The following is a 21,867-nucleotide window of genomic DNA, read 5'->3' as shown; positions in this document are numbered from 1 at the left end:
GTACTAACATGTCTGTATTAAAAGGGAACCATGTAGAAATGCGTGGCTTAATGTTAATGACCACGCCTATAAAATTATTTAACCTATATGTTCGGTGATGCAGTGATAAGAAAATGAATCTGGAGTCGTTAGAATCTCTATGTTCAAGGCGTACCTCAGTCATTAATTTCTCTAAAATTAGCGTGCTGAATTTGTATATAAGCTCTGAGGTTCTTTCTCACCTTTTGATCTTGTACACCCTTGTTGTAGAGTGATTCCATGTTTGGCTTGATGAAAATGTGGAGGTATATGAAACTCTGTGTAGGGAATGTTTCATTTTTGGTACTTTTGTCCCCACTGCCTAGTACAATGATTTAGATATAGTAGGTGCTTAATAAATACTTCTGATTCATTAGTTGGCTGTACTTAGCTTCACACTTCCTCATTCTGTACCCTTTTCCCTTGTAGATATAGACATCCCAACTCATTCCCTTTCCCTGTCTCAGGGGGAGAGACCCTTCATTTGACCTTAGGCAAAAGATAGTTAAATTATACTGTGACCCCTTAGCCACTTCAATTCCCCATTCTCCAATCCCTTAAAAATTACTCCTATTAAATTGTATTACCTGTGCCATGTATTTACTGTCAGTCATGTGAACATGTGCCTGCTGCATGTTAGATTTTTAAGAAATGCTTGTGGATTAATACATTAATTCATACTTTGGTTTAAATGATTTATAATAGATTAATGTTAAGACCCCCTAGAGATGCATTTTCATAGAACATATTTTGGAGAGCGAATCTCTTTTGAACAGTGAAATTTCAGGTAGCTTAATGGGGACTTGGGAAATATTCAAGAGAAGGGTTGTTTTGTCATTGCCCCTCAGTTCACTCCAAGGAAGTAATCAACTATTCTGTCAATACAAGGTTGGTTCCTTCATAAGTTAATTGAAGTATCTTGGTACCATGGAAAGAATGCTAGATTTGGACTCAGAAAATAAGGTCATAAATATTGCCTTTGTGATGCTGGATGAATCACTTAATTGTTCCAGGCCTCAGTTTTTTCATATGTAAATGAGGGCATTGGATGAGATGGCTGATAAGATCCCTTTTATCTCTAAATCCTTGAACCTAGGAGGTAAATGTATATGTGGTTTGAATTTTCTAAGCAACCTCATGTACTTAATATTTAGGTACAAAACCTTATGTGTCTACACATATAGTCTAATGTGGAATGCATTAAATATTACATTTTCTTTTTTGTCTGCAAACTTAAATATTTCCATATCCCTACCAGCCATTATTATGAAATTCAGAATGATATTAAGGGCTTAATAATATGCATAGAACAGTAGAGTTTCCTTTTTTCTTCTCCCTGTGTCAACTGACTTTATATCCAAACCCTTCTCCCTATACTCCCTATACAAAGAAGATAGTAAGTCTATACATGCAGAGCAATATCCTGATTTAAAGCCCATCTTCCTATAATAAGAGTAGAAAATGCCCTTGTAGTGCTTTTACCAACTGGCCTTTCTTTTTTCAAAAAAAAATAATTCTCCTAGGGTTCATAGGTCCTAAGTACAACATAATGAGTTAATACATTAAACAAGATATTTAAATACTCTTCAGATCATTGGCAGCAATAGAAGCAAGCAACACTGTTCAAGGAGATATTTCTCCAACTGGTAATAACTTGATTTTTTTGTGTGTGTGTGAATCAAGTATCCCTTGAGTGCTGAAAAGAAATTAGATGTTGATCCTTGAATACATCTTATGTAAATTCAAGCCTTGCCTTGTCCTAGTCCTCCTTATAAAATGCATTGTTATTATTATCTCTTTTCCCCAAGCAGGAAATTGACTAGTAAACTAGACATCAAACTGCAAAGCTTACATGAAAGATCATGACACTCGTATGCTTATAGTGAATAAGTGGAACACCTAGGAATTAAAAGGATGAAAAACACATTTCCAGCAAACAGCCAGTCTGTATCTTTTTAAATTTAAGAGTAAAAGCACTTAACAATGTAGAAATCACTCAAACAATGCCAATATAATAAAGTCCTTTAATGCTTCATAAAAATTTTTAAAAATGTATTTGTGAGCTTTCGTGTGTGTGTGTGTGTGTGTGTGAGTATGGGTGTGTGCTTGCATGCCTATTCGTGTATATGTGTGGGTATATGTATATTTCACATTCCTTCCACCCCCATTCTAGTGAATCCAATCTCAACCTACAATTAGAAGGACATCACATAGAAAAGGATGAAGGGACCCCTACTGTTTTGAGGGAGCAAAGGAATGTATAAATTTCTTTTCTCCTCATGGGAATTGAACAGCCCTTTTTTCACTCATAACTCTCCTGTGTAGAACATAAGACCAAGCAGAAAATGTTCCCCCACAGGTATTCTTCCGGGGACAAAATGATAATCCCTAACTAGGAATAAGATCAGAGGTACCCATAGAAACTACTGTCGTATGTAGACAGTTTGTTCCAATCCTTTAATTTTCTCTCTAAATAAGGTAAAAGAGCACATGCTGAGGAAGCATTCCTTTCTTAGCAACAAAATAAGGGGAGTTTATTGTCCTGCAGGGGAAAACTTTCTGATCTGCAGCCCTTACTAGTGAATTTTGGATGTTAAAGTAGTCTCATACAAAGGGTCACTTTGTATTTTCATCTCTTTTGCTTGACTTCCAATTAGTATGGTTATAGAAAATTCCCTAGGCTCAGAATAAGCATTATAAACTACTAGCCTTAAGTATATGGTTTTTGAAGAAATCATTCCTTGACTTTGTAATTAAATACATAGATCCAACTCTCATGATATCATTTAGTATTGGTCAATTAAGATCATGAATGAAAATTAATAATAATAACACCTCACATTTACACAGTATACTACAATTAACAAAGCACTTTTACTTAAATTGTCTCATTTGATCTTCTTAATACAATTATTAACCTTATTTATGTGAATTAATTATAATCTTCATTCTACAGATGAGGAAACTAAGGCTCAGAAAGGTTAAAGGAAAGCTCGTAAGTGGCAGAACACATATTTAAACCACTGCAACCATACTATAGTGTCAAGATTACTCACTCTGAATTCAAAGGATGAATGCTTAAATTCTGCCTCTCATGCTTGCTGTATGAACCTATATGAATTTGGGCAAATCTCTTAATATCCTAGTGCTCCTGGTTTCTCTTCTCAAAAATTTAGGAGTTGAATTTGATGGGCTTTGAGATCTCTTCTACTGTAAATTGATGATTCAATAGTCTTCTGATGCCTATTCCAGGGTTCTTTCCACTATATACTTAGTCTCTACATAATGATGAAATATAAGTCAGGGTCTTCTTTTGCTTCTTCCCCATTTTGTGGGGCTTTTTTCTTGCTTTTTGTTTTGTTTTGCTTTTTTTCTATGGCTAGCTCGTATCACAGTGCTTACACAAAATGAGTATTTACTTAATACTTCTTGAATGATTGGTTGATTATCAAGGAAAGTATAAATTTCTTCCATGGAATCCAAGGTTTTGTTTTATATTTTCCTTATTGTATTAGGATAAACCTACTGGGACCTAAACCCAGGAAATTTGAATCAAACTAAAAAATATTATCAGTCATTTGGTTTTCTCTGGTCTACTTTCTAGACAGTTTCATCCCCCAATGAATAGCTGTATATTTCAGGGCCACACCCTTTAAAAAGGTGCAGTCTTGGTTGAATTGTGAATGTAACTGACAAACTACCTGAGGATAGCAGAAAAGATGCTTCTTTACAGAAAATGGATTATGTTCTTAAATTGAGTCATCAGTCACTGAAGTCTTGTTTCAGATTCTTTGCTTATGTTGAAACTGGTAATACATTAAATTTCCTGGACCATTATTTATTAGGTCCCCCAACAATTGTGTCATAAATAGGGTTCAAAATATCACAACAAGTCATGTACCAATGACAAAAGCAAGAAAGAAAATGCATTAGGTTTTGTAGTGGTGTTTCCCACAAGCAGATACTCAATAGGCAATTTCAACAAAATTTAAATAAATACATTATTCTTTCATTCATTTATTCATTCAGTGCTAGGACCAGGGGTATAAAGATATACATGACACAGGCTTTGTGTGTGTATATATGTGTATGTATGTAGATGTACATGTATGTATGTATGTATATATACATATTTTTGTATATGCACACAAATACCAATGATATAAAGAACAGGTAGAGAAGTGCAAAGGGGGCAAGTTGACATAATCTTATGAAAAATTTGAGAAGGGAGAGAACTTGTTTTTCCAGTTTCTATTTCATTGAGTCATAGCTATTGGAACTTTTCTCTTTTTTTTCTTTCTTTTTTATGCAATTTTTTTACATTTTCATGTAAAGACAAATTTTAACATTCTCTTAAAAATGAGTTTCCAGGTTTGTTTCTCCCTCTCTCACCACCTCCTTCCTTAAGACAGCAAGCAATTTTGTATAGATTATCTATGTGCAATCATGTAAAACATATTTCCATATTAGTCAAGTTGTGAAAGAAGAAACAGACCAAAAAAAAAAAAAAAACCAGCAACACAAAAAATAAAGTGAAAATAGTATGCTTCAGTTTGAATTCAGACTCTGTCAGTTCTTTCTTTGGATGTGGATAGCATTTTCTATCACAAATCCTTTGGAATTGCATTGCATCATTGTATTTGAAAATAGCTAAGTCATTCATAGTTGATCATTGTACAAAGTTGCTATTACTGTGTTCAGTGTCTGGGAGAGAACATTTTTAAATGGGTAGCAAGGATAAGATCAACAGAGGTTTCATGAGAGACCATTTGAGTTAGCCCTTGAAGGAAAGAAAGGGACTTAAATAGGAAAGGTAAAGAAGTTCATTTTAGGTATGAAGAATCATGCCAGCAAAATCATAGAAATAGGAGGAGTTAGGACAAGAATGGTGGATAAAGGAGAGTTTTGCTTGTCAAGAATTTGGAGCACTTGAAAGGAAAGAACATGAGATAAGTCTGAAAAAGTATTTTTCAGCCAAACTATTAGAGACTTTAATAGCAGAATTTGGGATTTTTTTTTTATTTGGGAGGAATTGAGGAGTTACTAGACAAATTTAAATAAAGGAGTGATATGATTAAAGCAGTAGATTAATATGATTATTCAAGAGTGGTATGAACTGGAAAAGAGACAGACTTGATATAGGGTCACATTTGGAATGTTGGAAGACCATTTCAGAGGCTATTACAGTAGTCTATGTAAGAAGTTATGTTAGCTTCAATGAGAATCAGCTTAGATAGAATTCAGAAAATATGTAGAACTATATTAATCCACAAGAACTGATTTCAAATCCTTCCTTAAAGAATTATTACCTATGTACACTGGGTGAATCACTTAACCTTCTTTTGCCTCAGTTTCCTCATCTGTAAGATGAGGTTAATAGCATCTGTGTCCCAGGATTGGGGTATTAAGAATCAAATAAGGTAATAATTCTAAGGTACTTAGCATAGTGCCAGACACAGTGGAAACAGGCACTATATAAATGTTAGCCTTCATCATTATTATCAACATCAACATGTGAAATAATTAGTTCTCTAGCAAAACTTGAGTTTTATTTCTTCAGAAAAATTGATTTCCGTGAAATATCTGAATTTTGATACTTTTTAATTTTCCCTGAATTCTATTTGAAAACCTTTGGGAATACTGAACTAAATGGTAGAAAAGTAGATTAGCATATAACTCAGTGTATAGTATAATAAAATGAACTTGATATATACAAGTGGGAAAAATTGTTTTTGAATCAATTTCCCTATCAGCAAAATTTATGTAAGTATCTATACAATTTATGTGTGTGTATTTATATAAATAACTGAGGACAACTAGGTGGTGCAATAGATAGTGTTGCTCCTAGAGTCTGGAGGAACTGAATTTAAATCCACCTCAGATGGTTACTAGCTGTGTGACCTTGGGCAAGTCATTTCACCTCTCTTTTTCTCAATTTCTTTAAGTATAAAATGGGGATAATAACAGCACCTACCTACCAGGATTGTTGTGAAGATCAAATGAGATATTGTAAAGTATATATCATGTTGCCTGCCACATAATATGTGCTATAGAAATTATAGTTACATAGAAGGTGTAGAAGCAGGAATAGTAGTAGTAGTAGTAGTAGTAGTAGAAGTAGAAGTAGAAAAAAAACCTACATATTTAATTATGTGCAAATAAATACAAGGCATTGTGCTTATTTGTTTGAATAAAAATTGAAAGGTGGATGAAAGGAAGACAGGAGGGAACAGAATTTTCTTTCTGATAAATGTAAGGTGAATCAGAAAAGAAAACCAAAGAGAAGTGAGCTAAAACAAGGAGAAAGTTCTCGATTTAGGTAGGCATAAAATCCAAAGTTGAAGAGGTTAAGTAGAAGGAATTAAGAGCCAGGATATGTGCTTGAGGAACAAAGTTGCAGGTAGGTAGGATTTAGTCTTCACCAAAAGACTTGCTAGCAATAAGAACAAGTCTTTTGTACTAAGACATAGACACCTGATATGCTTCTTGCCAAGAACCAGATATGGATGGATAAGCACAGAGGTGAAGACTAGTGCTAACACATTCATAGAGTCTAGTATCAGAAAGCTAAGCAGTTCTTAAAAGGGATAAGGTGTGTATTTGCAATGTTTGTAATGTACTCTTTTGCTGGACTTCTGATGTCAATTACAAAGCCTAGTCACTTAAAGCTCAACATGGCCCCAATTTCCTTTTCTAGCCTTATTATGTACTCTTCACCTAACCTGATACTCTACATCTTGTTATTTCCCCAGCGCCTAGAGTGACCTCTATCTCACATGAGCCACTTAGAATTCCCTGTTTACTTCAAGGCTCAACTCAGCTCAAGTGCCATCTTCTATAGGAGGCCTCTCCTGATTCCTTCTTTTGCTAATGTTTTAATAATGTTGAAGCCTCCTGAACTCCCCAAGGGGAAAAAAAAATCCCTTGTATTTATTTGTGTATAATTAAACATTTGTCTTTCCAGACACATTCTAAGATCTAGAAGGGTCAGACTCTATTTCATTTGTGTCTTTATATTCCTAGTGCCTAACACAAAGTGTGTAAGTGATAAACTATATATATATGCTACATAAATTCTAGTTACATAGAAGGTGTAGCAGCAACAATAGGAGCAGTAGTAGCAGTAGCTTTAGTAGTAGTAGTAATAGTAGTAGTAGTAGTAGTAGTAGCAGTAGTAGTAGTAGTAGTAGTAGTAGTAGTAGCAGTAGTAGTAGTAGTAGTAGTAGTAGTAGTAGTAGTAGTAGCAGTAGTAGTAGTAGTAGTAGTAGTAGTAGTAGTAGTAGTAGAAGTAGAAAAAACCTACATGTGAATTACACGCAAATAATACAAGGCATTGTGCTTATTTATTTGAATAATAATTGAAAGGTGGATGAGAAGAAGACAGGAGGGAACAGCATTTTCATTCTGATAAATGTAAGATGGATCATAGAAGAAAATTTCTCAGTTGGTCGTTATTGCTAACATCACCCAAGTAATTTAATAGTCATTAATTAAAATAAAAATAACACAACCATAATACTATATACAAAAGAAAAAATAGCCTGAAAACTTGTTTTAAATCTGTAAGATTCAGAGAAGAATTTTGTGCAAGGTTGTCCTTGATCCTTTTTGGACTGAAAGGGGTGACATGTACTGATCAATCAAAAGTATGAGGGTATTATAAAATCATCACCTCTATCTAGAATGCCATCTCATAGAATCAGCAATAAAAGCATGATTGCCATGAATATAGAGAGAACAATTTTAGTGTTGACTGCTGTGAACAATTTGTGAGATATTGAGGAGGTATGTGAGAGGAAAAAAATTAAGAGACTGTGGTATTATGTTATGGGTGGGGCAAAATATGCCAAAGAACCATTAAAAAAGAAAAAAAAAACCCTTAGATATTCTTTGTTAGTTCCACTAGATTGCCCACTCTCCCTGCCACAACGAAGAGCAAGAAACAAATATTGTATTTTATGGAATTTAATTTTTGTGATGTTTATGTTTTGTTTTTTCCTTGAAGGTATAATTAGAACAGCCTTGCCAAATATGGACAGGGAGGTCAAAGAACAATATCAAGTACTCATCCAAGCCAAGGACATGGGAGGACAGCTGGGAGGACTAGCAGGAACCACTACAGTGAACATCACTCTCACTGATGTCAATGACAATCCACCTAGATTCCCCAAAAGTATGTTGTGTTCCATGTTAAAGTCAAAAGTCAATGCAATTGTTTATAAAATCCTTCAATGTCCAATCCATGTATACATGTTTTTGAAGAATTTGGCAGTCAGGGAAAAGATGTGGGTAGACAGAGAAAAATAAATGTGCCTCAGCTAGACTGACTTCATCAGATTTTAGGGTAAAACTTTTTTTTTTTAAGAGAAAATGAACTGCTTGAACAGATAACCATACTTTAACTAAAGGGAAAACCAGTGAATGTTTCCTTTATTTGTATTTAAAATCAAAACGAAATGTGTTAATAGCCAAGAGTGAATTTGATCTTGACAATTTCCTGAGTTAAAGGGGGCATTCTTGTACAAATTGTGTTGTGATTGAAAGATTACTGATAAAACCACATATGGCACCACGTTCATTTTATCATCTTTTCTCTTGTCAAATCTATGTCTTTCTCCCCTATCCCCCAACTGTAAAATGAGGGAGATGAGGGGGATGAGAGAATGTTACTAGATGGACACTTCCAGTTTTGAATCTATAATCTATAGCCCTAGTGCATATTTACTTTACCAGCATGATTCATTAAATATGAGAACTATAAAAATTTCCTAGTGAGCAATAGAGTAATGTTAGAGGACTGTTTAAACCACTTTGATTATGACTAGATGTTTCATTATCATATAACCATCAATAGCTATTTTTCTTGAATAATAGAGTATCATACTTGCATTTTTATTATATTGGTTTGTTTTCTGTGAAAATATCACTTTCTGCGTTGTAATACCCTGTACTTTTTGGTAGCGCTGCATGACTGAAACTTTTCATTAGTATTTCACTCCTCGTAAGTATCTCCTACAGATTTTAAGCAGGTGTTTTTAGCATCACCATTCACAGGTGATGAATCTCTGGGTAGTTAGATGAAATGAGGGCTTATGCTGCTGTGGGGAACTCAAGGAAATCCTTGGATATCAACTTTGCATGAACATGGCTGAAATTATTGCTATTTGACATGATTCTTCCTATTAAATTAAGTTATAGCTTAAATAATTGGCTGTCAGTATATGTCCCCCATTATTTTCTAGTTTGAGGTAACTTGTGTTAAAAATAATAATATTAATGAAATTATAATAATATTATGATTTATCATTATAATAATGATGATTTATATAGGTTTTCAGTGGTTTATATATTTTAATTCATTTGATCCTCTCAACAGTGCTATGTTATTATTCCCATTTTATGGAGAAGGAAACTGAGATAAAGAGAAGTTAAAATGATTTCCCCTGGGTAACAGCTAAATGCCTGAGGGAGGATATCTTCCTGCTTCCTAATCCTGATTTCTGTTCATTCTGCCACTTAGCTTCCTTTGCTAAAAAGCCATAAACACATATTTTCCTTATTTCTAAATTTCAAACTATATTAAAACACTTCAAAACACAGGAAATAATTAGAGGAAAAAAAATCTCAGGCAGGCTATTGTGTATTATCAGGTTGAGATATGTTAGATAATTTGGTATTATTAGTAAGAGACATATGAGTAACAGAATTCCAGAACTCAGAAATATTTTGTCCCAATATTAAAATAGTTAATTATTTTCCATATGCAAAACAAGAATATTTAAGAAAATGAGTTGTCCAGCAGGAAGGAAAAATATATTTGATTTTTTAATGGCATTCTCTATCAAAATTTGAGGGAAATCAATACTCTTCAAGAGAATTAGATCATTTTACTTTCATTAAACATGGGATACTTTTTTTTACTGGAAATGTATAGTGTTTGTGCTTCATAATAGGACTCAAGTGAAAGAGAGGATTATATTCTATATGCCTCTCTGATTATACACATATAGTATTTTACCATTTGTTGTGATTTTCGACAACTTTTACCTATGGGGGGGCAGAATGTGAAGGATAATTTATGTAGGGACTAGGCAATCTCTTCTTTTAACTTAAAATAAGAAATTACTTTCAAACTTTATATAAATTAAATAAAAAGTTCTTCCATTGGGGTTTATGTCATTTTTGACTAGTTCTTTCTTGCTACTCTATCACCTTAAGTTACATACTTCAGAGAAAAAGAATAAATCTGTAGTTGAACTACTCATTTCTATAAGAAGTGATTTTCAAAATATCTGGAGCACTTAAAACTACATATATGATTTAATAAATCCCTTGAAAATAATAGTTTTTTGAACAGAAAGTCAAGAAAGAAGAATTCTCTCATTTCTCCCCCAACTAGTTGTATAGTGGGAGACCTAATCAGTGAACAAGACAAATCCTTGGAACTAATCAAATACTCCTGAATCCATTTTAGCTTCATCTACATATAAGACCAATTTGACAAATATTCAACTTTTTTGCCATATGGCTACCTTGTTAAGCCCTCTCCAGTATTCATCTATAAGGAATTAGAGTGGTAACCTGTCCTTCAACACCCGTGGAGGCTTTGGTCTATTAATTTGACCAGAAATGACATGTATAACTTCAAAAACATCCCTAGAGAAGATAGATTCAAAACATTTTATCACAATGGTAAAATCATTCTCAAGATATAACCACTGGAGGCCACAAATAACAGTTTCTTGACTTTGTCAGTGTGTTTGCTTCCAGGGGTAGCTAGATGGTGCAGTGGATAGAGTAATAGACCTGTAGTGAGGAAGATCTGAATTTAAATCTGCCCTGACACACTTCCTAGCTATGTGGACCTGGGCATGTCACTTAAGCCTCTGTTTGCCTCAGGTTCTTCATCTGTAAAATGGGATAAAAATAGCACCTACCACCCTGGGTTGTTGTGAGGATCAAATGAAAGGATATTTGTAAAGATCTTAGCATAATACCCTGCATATAGTAGATGATATATAAATGTCAGTTCTTATTATTAGTCTAACGGCTGCCTTAGTTTACAATGGTTACAGAAGACTTACTGTGCTTTCTTTCCACTGGCTAAAATGAATAATGGCTTCCATTTACTTGAAATTTAAAAGGTACAGCTATCTGACAGGTTGCTATAAATTATATCCTGTGATCAAGTCAATTAAGTGAAGTGCTTAATACATGCTTGGCAAAATTTTCATGTTTCTGCCTTGTAGCCCCTTTCTATTGCACAGAAGTAATACGGTAAATACGAGAGCAATTTAGGAAAATAAAACATTGTCTAATCAACGATAAATAATGGAGCTTCTAGATTTATAAGCACTAGTGTAAGATAATTATTTATTTTCTTTAAAAAAGAATGTTTCTTTGGAAGATTTAGTCCCAAAACAGGAAATGAGTCAGTAAATGTTCTTCTAATATACATTTCTGCTTTTGAAAAATTGTATCCTTCGGTAACATTTTCAAACCACATTTTGGTGTGATGTAATGTAAATGTCTTATTCCTTTTATATATGTTGATTAAAAATAGAAATTTTTACTCCATGAGAATCAGTCTCAAATAGTGAATAGGCCATTGGACTTTAGAGTCAGGAAGATAATTTCTAATTCTGCCTCAGACATGCCTTAGCTATGTGATACTGAGCAAGTCATTTAACCTCTCTATATCTCAGTTTCCTTGTCAGTAAAATGAATTTTTTTGACTCTACATAGCCTCTCAGTTCCCCCCGGTTCTAAAATCTATGACTCTTTTATTTGTGAAATTAAAAGCATCAGCATCTACCATACCACAGAGAGTAACTCAGTAATAAACGTGCTTGTAACACCCAGGAAAACTCATTCATAAAACTGTGGTGTGATTTACATCCATGATAAAACAAGCAAAAACCAAACCAAACAAAACCTGGAAACCTGACTAGAAAACAGCTAATTCTAGTAGTTGGATCATTTTACTGTATTAATTTGTGTTACCTAATTTATTTGTGTGACTACTCATAATATTATATATGTATATATATATATATATATATATATGATAGACTTGCTGGATTGACTGTGATATATTTTTTAAAAAAGCCTACTCAACTTTAGTTGTAGGTAGATAAGTAGGTAGGCGTTAAAGAAAATACATTTTATTTCATTTTTCATTTCCCCAAAGAAAAATATTTTAAACATATATAGTTTATAAAATTACAGTAGAATAGAGGTGTGTCAATATGAGGATATGGTTTTTCATTTTAATTATAAGGAATTTTAAGGCAAGTTTGTATATTGAAATGGTTTTCTGGTTTCTAGCTGTACACTGTGGCCATTAAATGAGCTATGCTGATTAAAAGGCTTGCTGGGTCTTATTCAATTTCCTCTGACTCTGTACTCTCACATAAAGCTCTCCTTGTAATTTTTTGTTCCTTCAGATATAGTCATAAGCTCACACATTACTGCAACTTGCTCTGTCCTTTGTTCCTTTCTCTCCCTCCCCCTCTCCCTCCTCTGTCTTTCCAATCCCTTAGTCACTCTGTATTTTGAAATTTGGGTAATCACACAAACTTTAAAATGAAACAAACATTGCAGAGTGCATGACTGCTAGAGGTACTTCCGTTGAGAATGAAGAAATGGGTCCAGGTGGGGAAGAGTGTGGTGGTAGTTGTCCCAAATGTGCAAATAACCTCAGAAAAATACAGTGATGACATTTTGTGATACTTTCAAGTCAATACTGTATGTAGAAATTGGAGAACACTTATTGATCAATGCATATTGATCAACTTTATGAAATGTACTGAATTCATGCTAATGCTTTTATTATTTTTTTCTTTTGAAGTTCAAGAATTTTTTACCATATGTTTCATGAAACATGTATCTTTTATTTAAAGACTAGAGGGGAACCTCCTACTCAACAAAACCATAGGAAAATTAAACCTGACTAGCTGGAATATTAATATATATTAAGGTATTCTATGCCATAAATAATATATTACATAATATATACACATATACATATATGATGTATGTATCATGTGTATATATATATAGAGAGAGAGAGAGAAAGAGATATACATATGTGCATATATACACACAGAACTCTTTTGAATCTAAACCTATGTATTAAGGACACTATTTGCTATTACACTTGTTATTATTTAGTTTAATTTACGGAGTCATCCTTCATTATATTTAAGAAGAGATTTTTAATATATATCAACTAGTGTCTGAATTTATGCAGATACCATGTAATACTGTTGGTTAAAGAATATTGAATCTGATAATCTAATTTCAAGATTCTGAGAGAAGTAATATTCTGAGGAATACCTCTAATTCACTTAATATTAATTGGACCCTTTATATTAGCCATAGAATATGGGTAATAACAGGCAATTAATAGACCTAGAGGGAGAAAATATACTGGGTGGGAGGGAGAAGTAGAAGTCCAAGTTCAAAAAGAGTCAAGTTATACCAGAGTCAAGTGAAACATATTGCCAAGATAAATAAATCAAAAGGTCTAGGTAAAAGTGAATTAGAGATCAGAACATTGGTCCAAAATGTGTTTGAGGGAAGAGGAAGAGGCAGGAAAGGTCAATATTATTGTAGATTAAGATAGTACTATTTAGAATTAGAGTAGATTAGGATAATATTATGGATGGGAAAGATATGGCAGCTCATGGCTTTGACAAATGATTAACTCAAGAAATTCCTTCTGGGGACAATGTCTTTTCTGGTCAGGACGGAGTACAAGAGACCCTTCTTGCTTAGATTGGTGCCACTTGAGACTAAGATCATCCTTCTAAAATTACTTTCTGGAAGGCCTTATTACTTATGAACATGGATTGAGGGAATATCATTAATAGAAGTCCAGTAGTAAGTCTAGTTCATCCATGTTGAATAAAATTTCCCCTTTTTAAAAAATCTTCGGATCTATGTTCCTACCAGTCTAACAGGTCCTAGAATCTTTCCTGTCATCTTTATTTCATGAATCTAGAATTTCTTTGTATTCCCTTTGCCCATTCATTTTTATTAGGGATGAACAATAGGTCAGTAGATAATGCTCAGGTTTTAGGTAAACTTGTAATGAGAACTAGCAGTTTATAGCATGGGTATGAAACAGAAAAGATTGTCCCTTTTTAGAAGATCAACGGGCTAATCACATGAACAATGAAAAAGGAGCCCATTTCTTATCTATTATCTATTCCCCCTAGTTTCTGAGAAAATCTATTTGTGTATAGGATTATAGGGCTAGAGCCAGAATCTACCTTATAGATAAGGAAACTAGGCCAGAAGAAGCTTGTCCAAGATTGTCATGTAGTAAGTGAAAGAAAGGGGAATTTTTTAAATGTCTGGGTAAAGTCTTCTTTCTACTGTACAACCTAGTTTCAGAAAGACCTAGCATCAACAAAATGCTGCTTTAGGATGTTAAGTTCCTAAGTTAAGGAAGTTAAGTTCCTATTTATATAGTTCGCTGTGGCTGATACACACTAGGCACTTTATAAATTACCCTTGCTTAAATAGCTAACTATAGGGAGCATTGTACTTCACCCTGATAGGCTCTAATTCTTCCATGTGTCTATGAGCTAATGGACTTTCTGTGTAAGAAGGTGAAAAAAATTCTCAGTAGAAACTAAAGGTCATCTTTTTGTCGTTAAGCCATTTTTAAGTAATGTCTGATTCTTTGTGACCCCATTTTGGGTCTTCTGGGCAGAAATACTGGAATAGTTTGCTATTTTCTTCTTCAACTCATTTTACAGATGAGGAATTGAGGCAAACAGGGTTAAAGTGACTTCCCCAGGGTCTCATAGCTGGTAAGTGTCTAAGGGTTAAAGTGACTTCCCCAGGGTCTCATAGCTGGTAAGTGTCTAAGGCCAGACGGATTTGAACTCACTAAATCGAATCTCCCTGCCTCTAAGCCTGGCATTCTATCCACTATGCCCCCTAGATGCCCCAAAGTATGCCTTGTGGAACAACAAATGAACTATGTAATTACTATAGATTTCTACTGTCTTCAATAGAATGACTCAGTCATCTTGCTAAGAGGTTCTCATAGGCTTACGTTCCCTCTATCTCTCTCTCTCTTTCTGGCCCTGGCTGTGTGCGTGCCCCCATGTGTGTGTGAGTGTGTGTGTGTGTGTGTGTGTGTGTGTGTGTGTGTGCGTGTGTATGTAATACGTTCTACTACTGGCCATAGTAACTCCTACAACACCAAGAATGTATCTCATTTACACATAATCACATTGTAACACAAACTCTTGAACATGAAATATTTACTAAATAAGAAGATAAAAGCAAGAATAGACATATTAGTTACTCAACAGAAGGCAAACACAGATATAACCGAAACATAATAGTCCACACATAAACCTGGACTACACTTTTCTATCAACGGCTGTAGTATCTATGAGAGACAGCAGACACACACAGAAACAAAGCAGGGAGGTCCTACTAGGTACACCTTAATAGGTAAACCCATAAACCCAGGACAGTTCATGATTTTAGACATCAGGCTGTGATGCCCTTGGTCTCTTTATAGAACAGCCTGTCCCTGTTGGTAAAACTATCTCTATTCTGTCTGCTCCTCTTCTGGTCCTCTCAGCTTTCCTATTAAGCAAAAGCCTGTATTCTTGCTACTCTCAAGTCACCAAAGCAGTGTCAATCTCTTTTAACGCAGAGACATACTTAGCAGAGTACTAACAAAGGACTATGCTCTTTTAGCAGAAATATATCAGCATAGCTTGAAACAGATGAAAAGCTTCACATTTCCCTTCTGTTAAGTTGTTTCAGGAAGTAAACACTAACACACTCATCCTCGAGAGGTTTCTCTCCTTTCAGGCTGTAGATGGTGTTAGGAAACAATAAGTCTAGGCAGCTTTTCAAATAGCAGAGGTTTTGTTTTATTTTTTTTTTTCTTTCCTCCCGTCAGAATTTAGAAACTACAGATGCCACTTGGCTATAGTTCTTTCAACTGACTCATTCTTTCTCCAACCAATCACTTCTCAGGAAAGTAATATATTTTTTTTTCTAATCGTCATGGCTCCCAGAGAAACAGCTATAGAGACTGCTTGTGGATTCAATTCCAGTCAGGCTCCATATCTAGTCTTCTGTTAGTTACTTCTGTTCCCATTTTCTCTTGGTCTTAGCTTCCTCTCCTGTTTCCATCTTCTTGTTTCATTCTTGCTGCTGCCTTCTATTCCTCCAAATTAGAGCCTCTGCATCATCATCATTGTCATCATTATCATCGCTAATATTTATATTACATCTACTATGTGCCAGGCACTGTGCTAAGCACTTTAAATTAGTTCGATTGATCCTCACAACAATGCTGGGAGGGAGGTGCTATTGTCATCATCATCCTCATTTTACAGATGGGGAAATGGATGCAGACAGTAGTTAAGTGGCTTTCCCAGGGACACACAGCTAATAAGTATCTAAAGCTCGATTTGAACTCCAGTTTTTCTGACTTCAGACCTGTACTCTATCCACTTCACCATCTTGCTGCATGAGTAATGTGACTCATCTCTAGCTTATGATGTGAAATTTACAAAAAACTACCTTCCTCTCATATATGAGTATAACAGTCTTTATGTAAACATTATTCATTTCTCAATGTTTTGTTTCTAGTTTATCAGTTAGATTCTTCAGAATTTCAAAGATACTCATATGTAAATAAACTGATGGAAAACAATACACTGCTACCATTTTTAATCAAATTCATGCTGTGCTTTCAAATAGGTCAGGATCTTGAATCAAGAAAACACTGTGCAGGAGGCATCATATGGTATTGCTAATCATTCAGAATCTTGGAGGCCAATTCATGCAATATGAATTCATGAAATCCTTCCTTACGTTGGGTTATAGTGTGTGACATGTAAGCCACATCTCCTTATTCATCTTTGACAATGCTTCCATAACTCTCGACATTTAAGCATTCACTTTTTAGTTTTGTTACTGTCTCAGCTAAAGAAGCAGATATGTTTATAGCAAAATTATTCTTATAGTTCTACTTTATCAGAAATTACAGAGATCCTATATATTATGTGTATAAAATATTACAGTAAAAACAAACAAATATAAAAACCCAGCAATAGGACAGTAATTTAGAATCATGATGCATTGTTCGTGTTTCTCAAAATTACAAAGTGGTGTACCTTACCTGGAACAAGGAAACTTTAAACACAAATAGCAACTCAAAGAGAGAAATTCAAAAGTAAGAAAAAGGGAAATATTCTGGTGATACAGCTTCTCATAAAAATGTTTGACAGTTAATAAGTGATAGGAATGCAGCCAATATACCCATGTTTTATTTTAGCTTCCATAAGAACAAATACCTATATAACATTAATAGAATGAACTTCTTACCAAATTAAATAAAAGTTTGCAGTATAGTTCCCAAGTGGGACAGAGTCATCTTGCAGAAGCATCACCACAGGTAAAAAAGAAATAATTGTTTGTTGAAAATAAATCATTGATGGTGACTCTTAAGTTGACAATTATTGTTGACTTAAAAGAAAAAAGCACTGCATAATCTACGCACACATGCATGCATGCATGTACACACAACACATACAAAGTGTATATTTGAAAATAGGTTTTCTGAACTGCATGCCATGAATAAAAATTATTTCTATATCATTATAAGTAAATGAACATCTTCAAGGGGAAAAAAAGAAAAAAATACTTAGAAAATAACAGCAACATTTGGACCATTATTGACTAATAAAATTGTTCTCTAGTACTCCTATTACAGATGATTTATGTTCTCAAAGACTGACAATGGGGAACAAGCCTTAGGAGATACTGCCAAGTTGGAAATGCTTCAAATACAGATCCAGTAAGGGAACGAATATCTTTTGCCCAAGAGGATCAGATCGGTTAAATTGGGGAAGACACATAACCAGAATGCTGGTCACTAGTTTTTGTTTTGATTCATGCATTAAGATTTCCCTCTGTGTGTGAAAGTATAGATCTTTTTGAAATAGTTACAGTAAAATATAATGTACTAAGGGGATGCAGCTGTTATTATTTACCTAATAAAATAATTATGTTTTTACAAGGTAGTAGCTAGAAACATTCTATCTCTTCTGAGAAAAAGTGATGTTAGATGACTTGTTTTTCTCTCCCAACTAAATGTCTTTCCCCTGTATCACTCAACTTACCCTTGAGAATAACTTTACATAGAGGCTGGTCATTAATAGCTACCCTTCAGTTCCATCAGATTTGCTCAAAAGATTTTTCAATGGAGCTATGTACGTCCCTCATTTAAGACCTAATCACTTCCTGGTATCTGTTTTAAGATGTGAGTTCAAATCCTGAGTCTAAGATATCTATCTGGGTAAGTTAATTAACCATTTTTTACCTCAAATTGTCTGATCTGTAAAATGAGAATTTTGAATTGTGTGATCCTCAAGGTACTTTATACCACTAAATCCTATTATGTAAATGTATTTTTAAGCAGCAGTCCAAACATGGTGCTTGAGATTTGGTAGAAAAAAATATGTATCCCTAAGTGGGAAAAAATAAAAGTTCCTCCCTACAGACATATAGCCAGTTTTTAAATTCTAAAATAACAAGTCTCAGCCTTTCTGGGAAGAGAAATAAGTGGTTTTTTGTCCTCCCACCATAATAATCAGGACAAGTAATAGCCAACAAGTTAATCGGGTCATTTTAGCAAATTTTTAAGACTTAACTGCAATAGAATATTAGACAACACATGTACATGTCCATGTTTATAGCCTTGAAGGAGTTTAATTTTCATTTAGTTTCTGTCAAGACTAGGAGTTCTTAGTATAGGGTTCATGAATTTTTTTGTTTTGTTTTAATATTTTGATAATTATCATGATCTTATGTATTTCATTTTATCCTTTGAAAAGCACTATTTTGATATCGGCTTCACCAGACTGCCAAATAGTCCCATGATGTAAGGGGAAAAATAAAACCAAATCTTTGATCTAGTGTAAATAACAAGATCTTCTTACCTTGTGAGACATATTTGCACCACACACACATATACACCCCACCTGCCCAGAGTATATTTCAAAGGCATTTGAAATTCCTTGTTGTTTTTGTTCAGTTGTCTCTGTCATGTCTAACTTCACAACATTTGGTTTTTTTCTTGACAGAGATTTTGGAGTGGTTTGCCATTCGCTTCTCTATTTCATTTTTCAGATAAAGAAACTGAGGCAAACAAGGTTAAGTGATTTGTCTAGGGTCAAATAGCTTGGATTTGAACCCACATAGGGTCATGAAGAGTCAGACATGACTGAAACAAATGAATGAGACAACAAAAATATATACAAATGCATATATATGTATATGAGTTTACATACATGTGTGTATTAAAGCAAGTAATGCAAATGATGCACTTATTTTTCTTGAGATAGAATTAGTCCCAGTATTTCCACATTCTTTGGACTAGACATGGCAGTTTTGCGATTGAAATCAGATGATATCAAGAAATAATTTATACTGCCTGAGAAGTCTTTTTTGAACCCTCTTCAATGTCCTAACCTTTCATTTTATGACTCTGAATGGGAATGAATATGTTGTAAACTTCTACTTCTCCATGAATTCTCAATTTGCTTGACATTCAACATAGCTTCTTATAAGCAAAGGCATAAGGAAAAGGGTTTTTTAAGATAAAGGCTTCAGGTCATCTAATATTTCTTTTAGTGCAATATGAGGACTATGAAATGATCATATACCCTGTTTTTATGGGTAATCCTCAACACTGCTCAAAGTCCTAAAAAACAAAGGAAATTATTTTACAAGGTATTACCCATTAATGATTAAAGTTTTACAAATGTGTAGAATAAAATCAGAGCAGAAAATATTTGTTGTGAACATCATTCTATTTTCTGCTTTTATTATAATTATAAAATTCATGCTGTTCTTGGCTATAGAGTCTCTAAAATGTTACATTGAAGAATATTATACATTTAAATTTTTATACAAATGAAGTATTTGAGTAAGTTCGTCCACATCAAGCTAGTTCTTTTTCGACATTTTTTGATAGTGGTAGCAAAGGGTAATCATGGATAGCAAAAGAATCTCAATCTCAATTTTTTAAATAGTTCATATTTTTTTCCATTTCATATACCTTACTTTGCTTGAGATATCTACTTAACAGTCCCATAAGCAAAGAGATCAGGTACCTGGTATATTTCTTTAGTAAAGCAAACTGTATCATAAGCCGAACCAAAATCAAATGAAGATAACAAGCCTTTCTTAAACGCCTCTATGTAAAATACTGCACTAGGCACTAAGGAAATAATGACTGAAAGAAATAAACTGAGCAGCACAACTTGCAAATTGTTTACTAAATAAAAGTAGATGATTTAAGATGGGCAACAGCATGAACTACTGGTGCGATTAGGAAAGGCTTCCTTTAAAAATAAGTGACACCCAACTGTGATCTGAACCTTGAAGACATCGAAGTAGGAGAAGTGAAGAGAGAGTATATTGCTAGATATTAGGAGCAAAAGGCTGAGTGAAAGGCTGGAGACTGGAGATAGAACCCTGAATTAGAACAACAAGCACTTTGGGTGATGGGAAGTAATATACAGTAAGTCTGAAAAGGTTGATTGCAGCCAGATTGTGAATGGCTTTAAACATCAAGTGGAAAAAGCTGTACTTTATCCTCAATGAATTAAGGTGAGCAATGGATATTTTCAAGCTTGAGACCAAAATGGTCCAATCTGTGCTTTAGGAACATTATTTTGGCAGCTATGTGGATGTGAGGCTGATGAGGGGAGAGACTAGAAGCAGGAAGAAGACCAATTAGGAAGTTATTACAGTAGTCCAGGTGAGAAGTAATGAGGGTTGAACTAAGTTGTTGTGAGATCAAGTAGGGTAATAAGTATAATATGCTTAGCACAGTGCTTATGGCATTGTGGCAGATAGTAGGCATGCTACAAAATCTTTATTCTCCTTCACTCTGACACACTGATCAGGAAGGGATGAATAGGGAGTATGATGTTGAGGTAGAATTAATAAGACTGACTGATTGGATATGGAAAAAGTAAAGGAAAGGGAAAAGTTGAAGATAATGCTGATGTTGCAAGTCTAAGTGACTAATAAAATGTTGATACAGACCTTACAGGAAATAGAGAAATTTGGAGGAAGAATAGATTTAGAGTTCAATAATGATATTATTTTAAAAATGCTGAGATATGCATGGGCATGGGGCATCCAAGTGAAAATGTCCAATAGGCAGCTGGTGATTCAAGAACTCGCTCTGTAGAGTGACATAAAGTTTGGATACATAAGTTTGGGAGCCATCAGTATAAAGATGATAATTGAAGTCATGAGAGAAGTGATGAGATCACAGGAAGAAAATATAAATAGAAAATGAAACAATTTGTGCTTAAGGAATGTGTTTTAAGTTCCTAAGTGTTATGTCCAATGACATCCATATTCAATGAATAACTGTTGATTGTTTGAAAATGTAATGAAGTGAAAGTATACCCAAGGCTTGAATAGCACTTTAATGCCTTCTTATGTACACAGAGAATTCCTTGTGCAGTGACCTAAAACATAAATACAAGCCCCTAAGTATTAGGAGAAATGCTGTTCTATTTTCAAGTTAGAACAGCAGCCACAGCTAAAAATATAGAGGAATCTGCCATATAACTGATTAGAGAAATTCCATTTGTTATAGAATCATCAAATCTGTACCATCCCTTTTTGCTTTAATTTCTGACCAGGTAAAAGCAGTATGCCCAAGAGGAGAGTATGGAGGTAATTCATTGATCAATGAACCAAAACACAGAAATCTTGTTCCAAATAGGAGAAATTAGTTCTAAACTTGAGGAAACCAAGATAACTCTACACTACTAA

General features: G+C 34.1%; 1 protein-coding gene across 1 annotated transcript in view; it reads left to right on the top strand.

The window, feature by feature from the left end:
* Nucleotides 1-21,867, top strand: part of CDH12 (cadherin 12) — a 686,747-nt gene that overhangs the window by 534,834 nt on the left and 130,046 nt on the right. Inside the window, exon 5 of the mRNA XM_072605471.1 lies at nt 8,024-8,191. Coding sequence (XP_072461572.1) covers nt 8,024-8,191 — 168 coding nt within the window. The remainder of the gene's footprint in view (nt 1-8,023; nt 8,192-21,867) is intronic.

Source organism: Notamacropus eugenii, chromosome 4, assembly GCF_028372415.1.
Source record: "Notamacropus eugenii isolate mMacEug1 chromosome 4, mMacEug1.pri_v2, whole genome shotgun sequence".
NCBI lineage: Eukaryota > Metazoa > Chordata > Mammalia > Diprotodontia > Macropodidae > Notamacropus > Notamacropus eugenii.
This window is presented reverse-complemented; position numbering and strand designations above follow the sequence as displayed.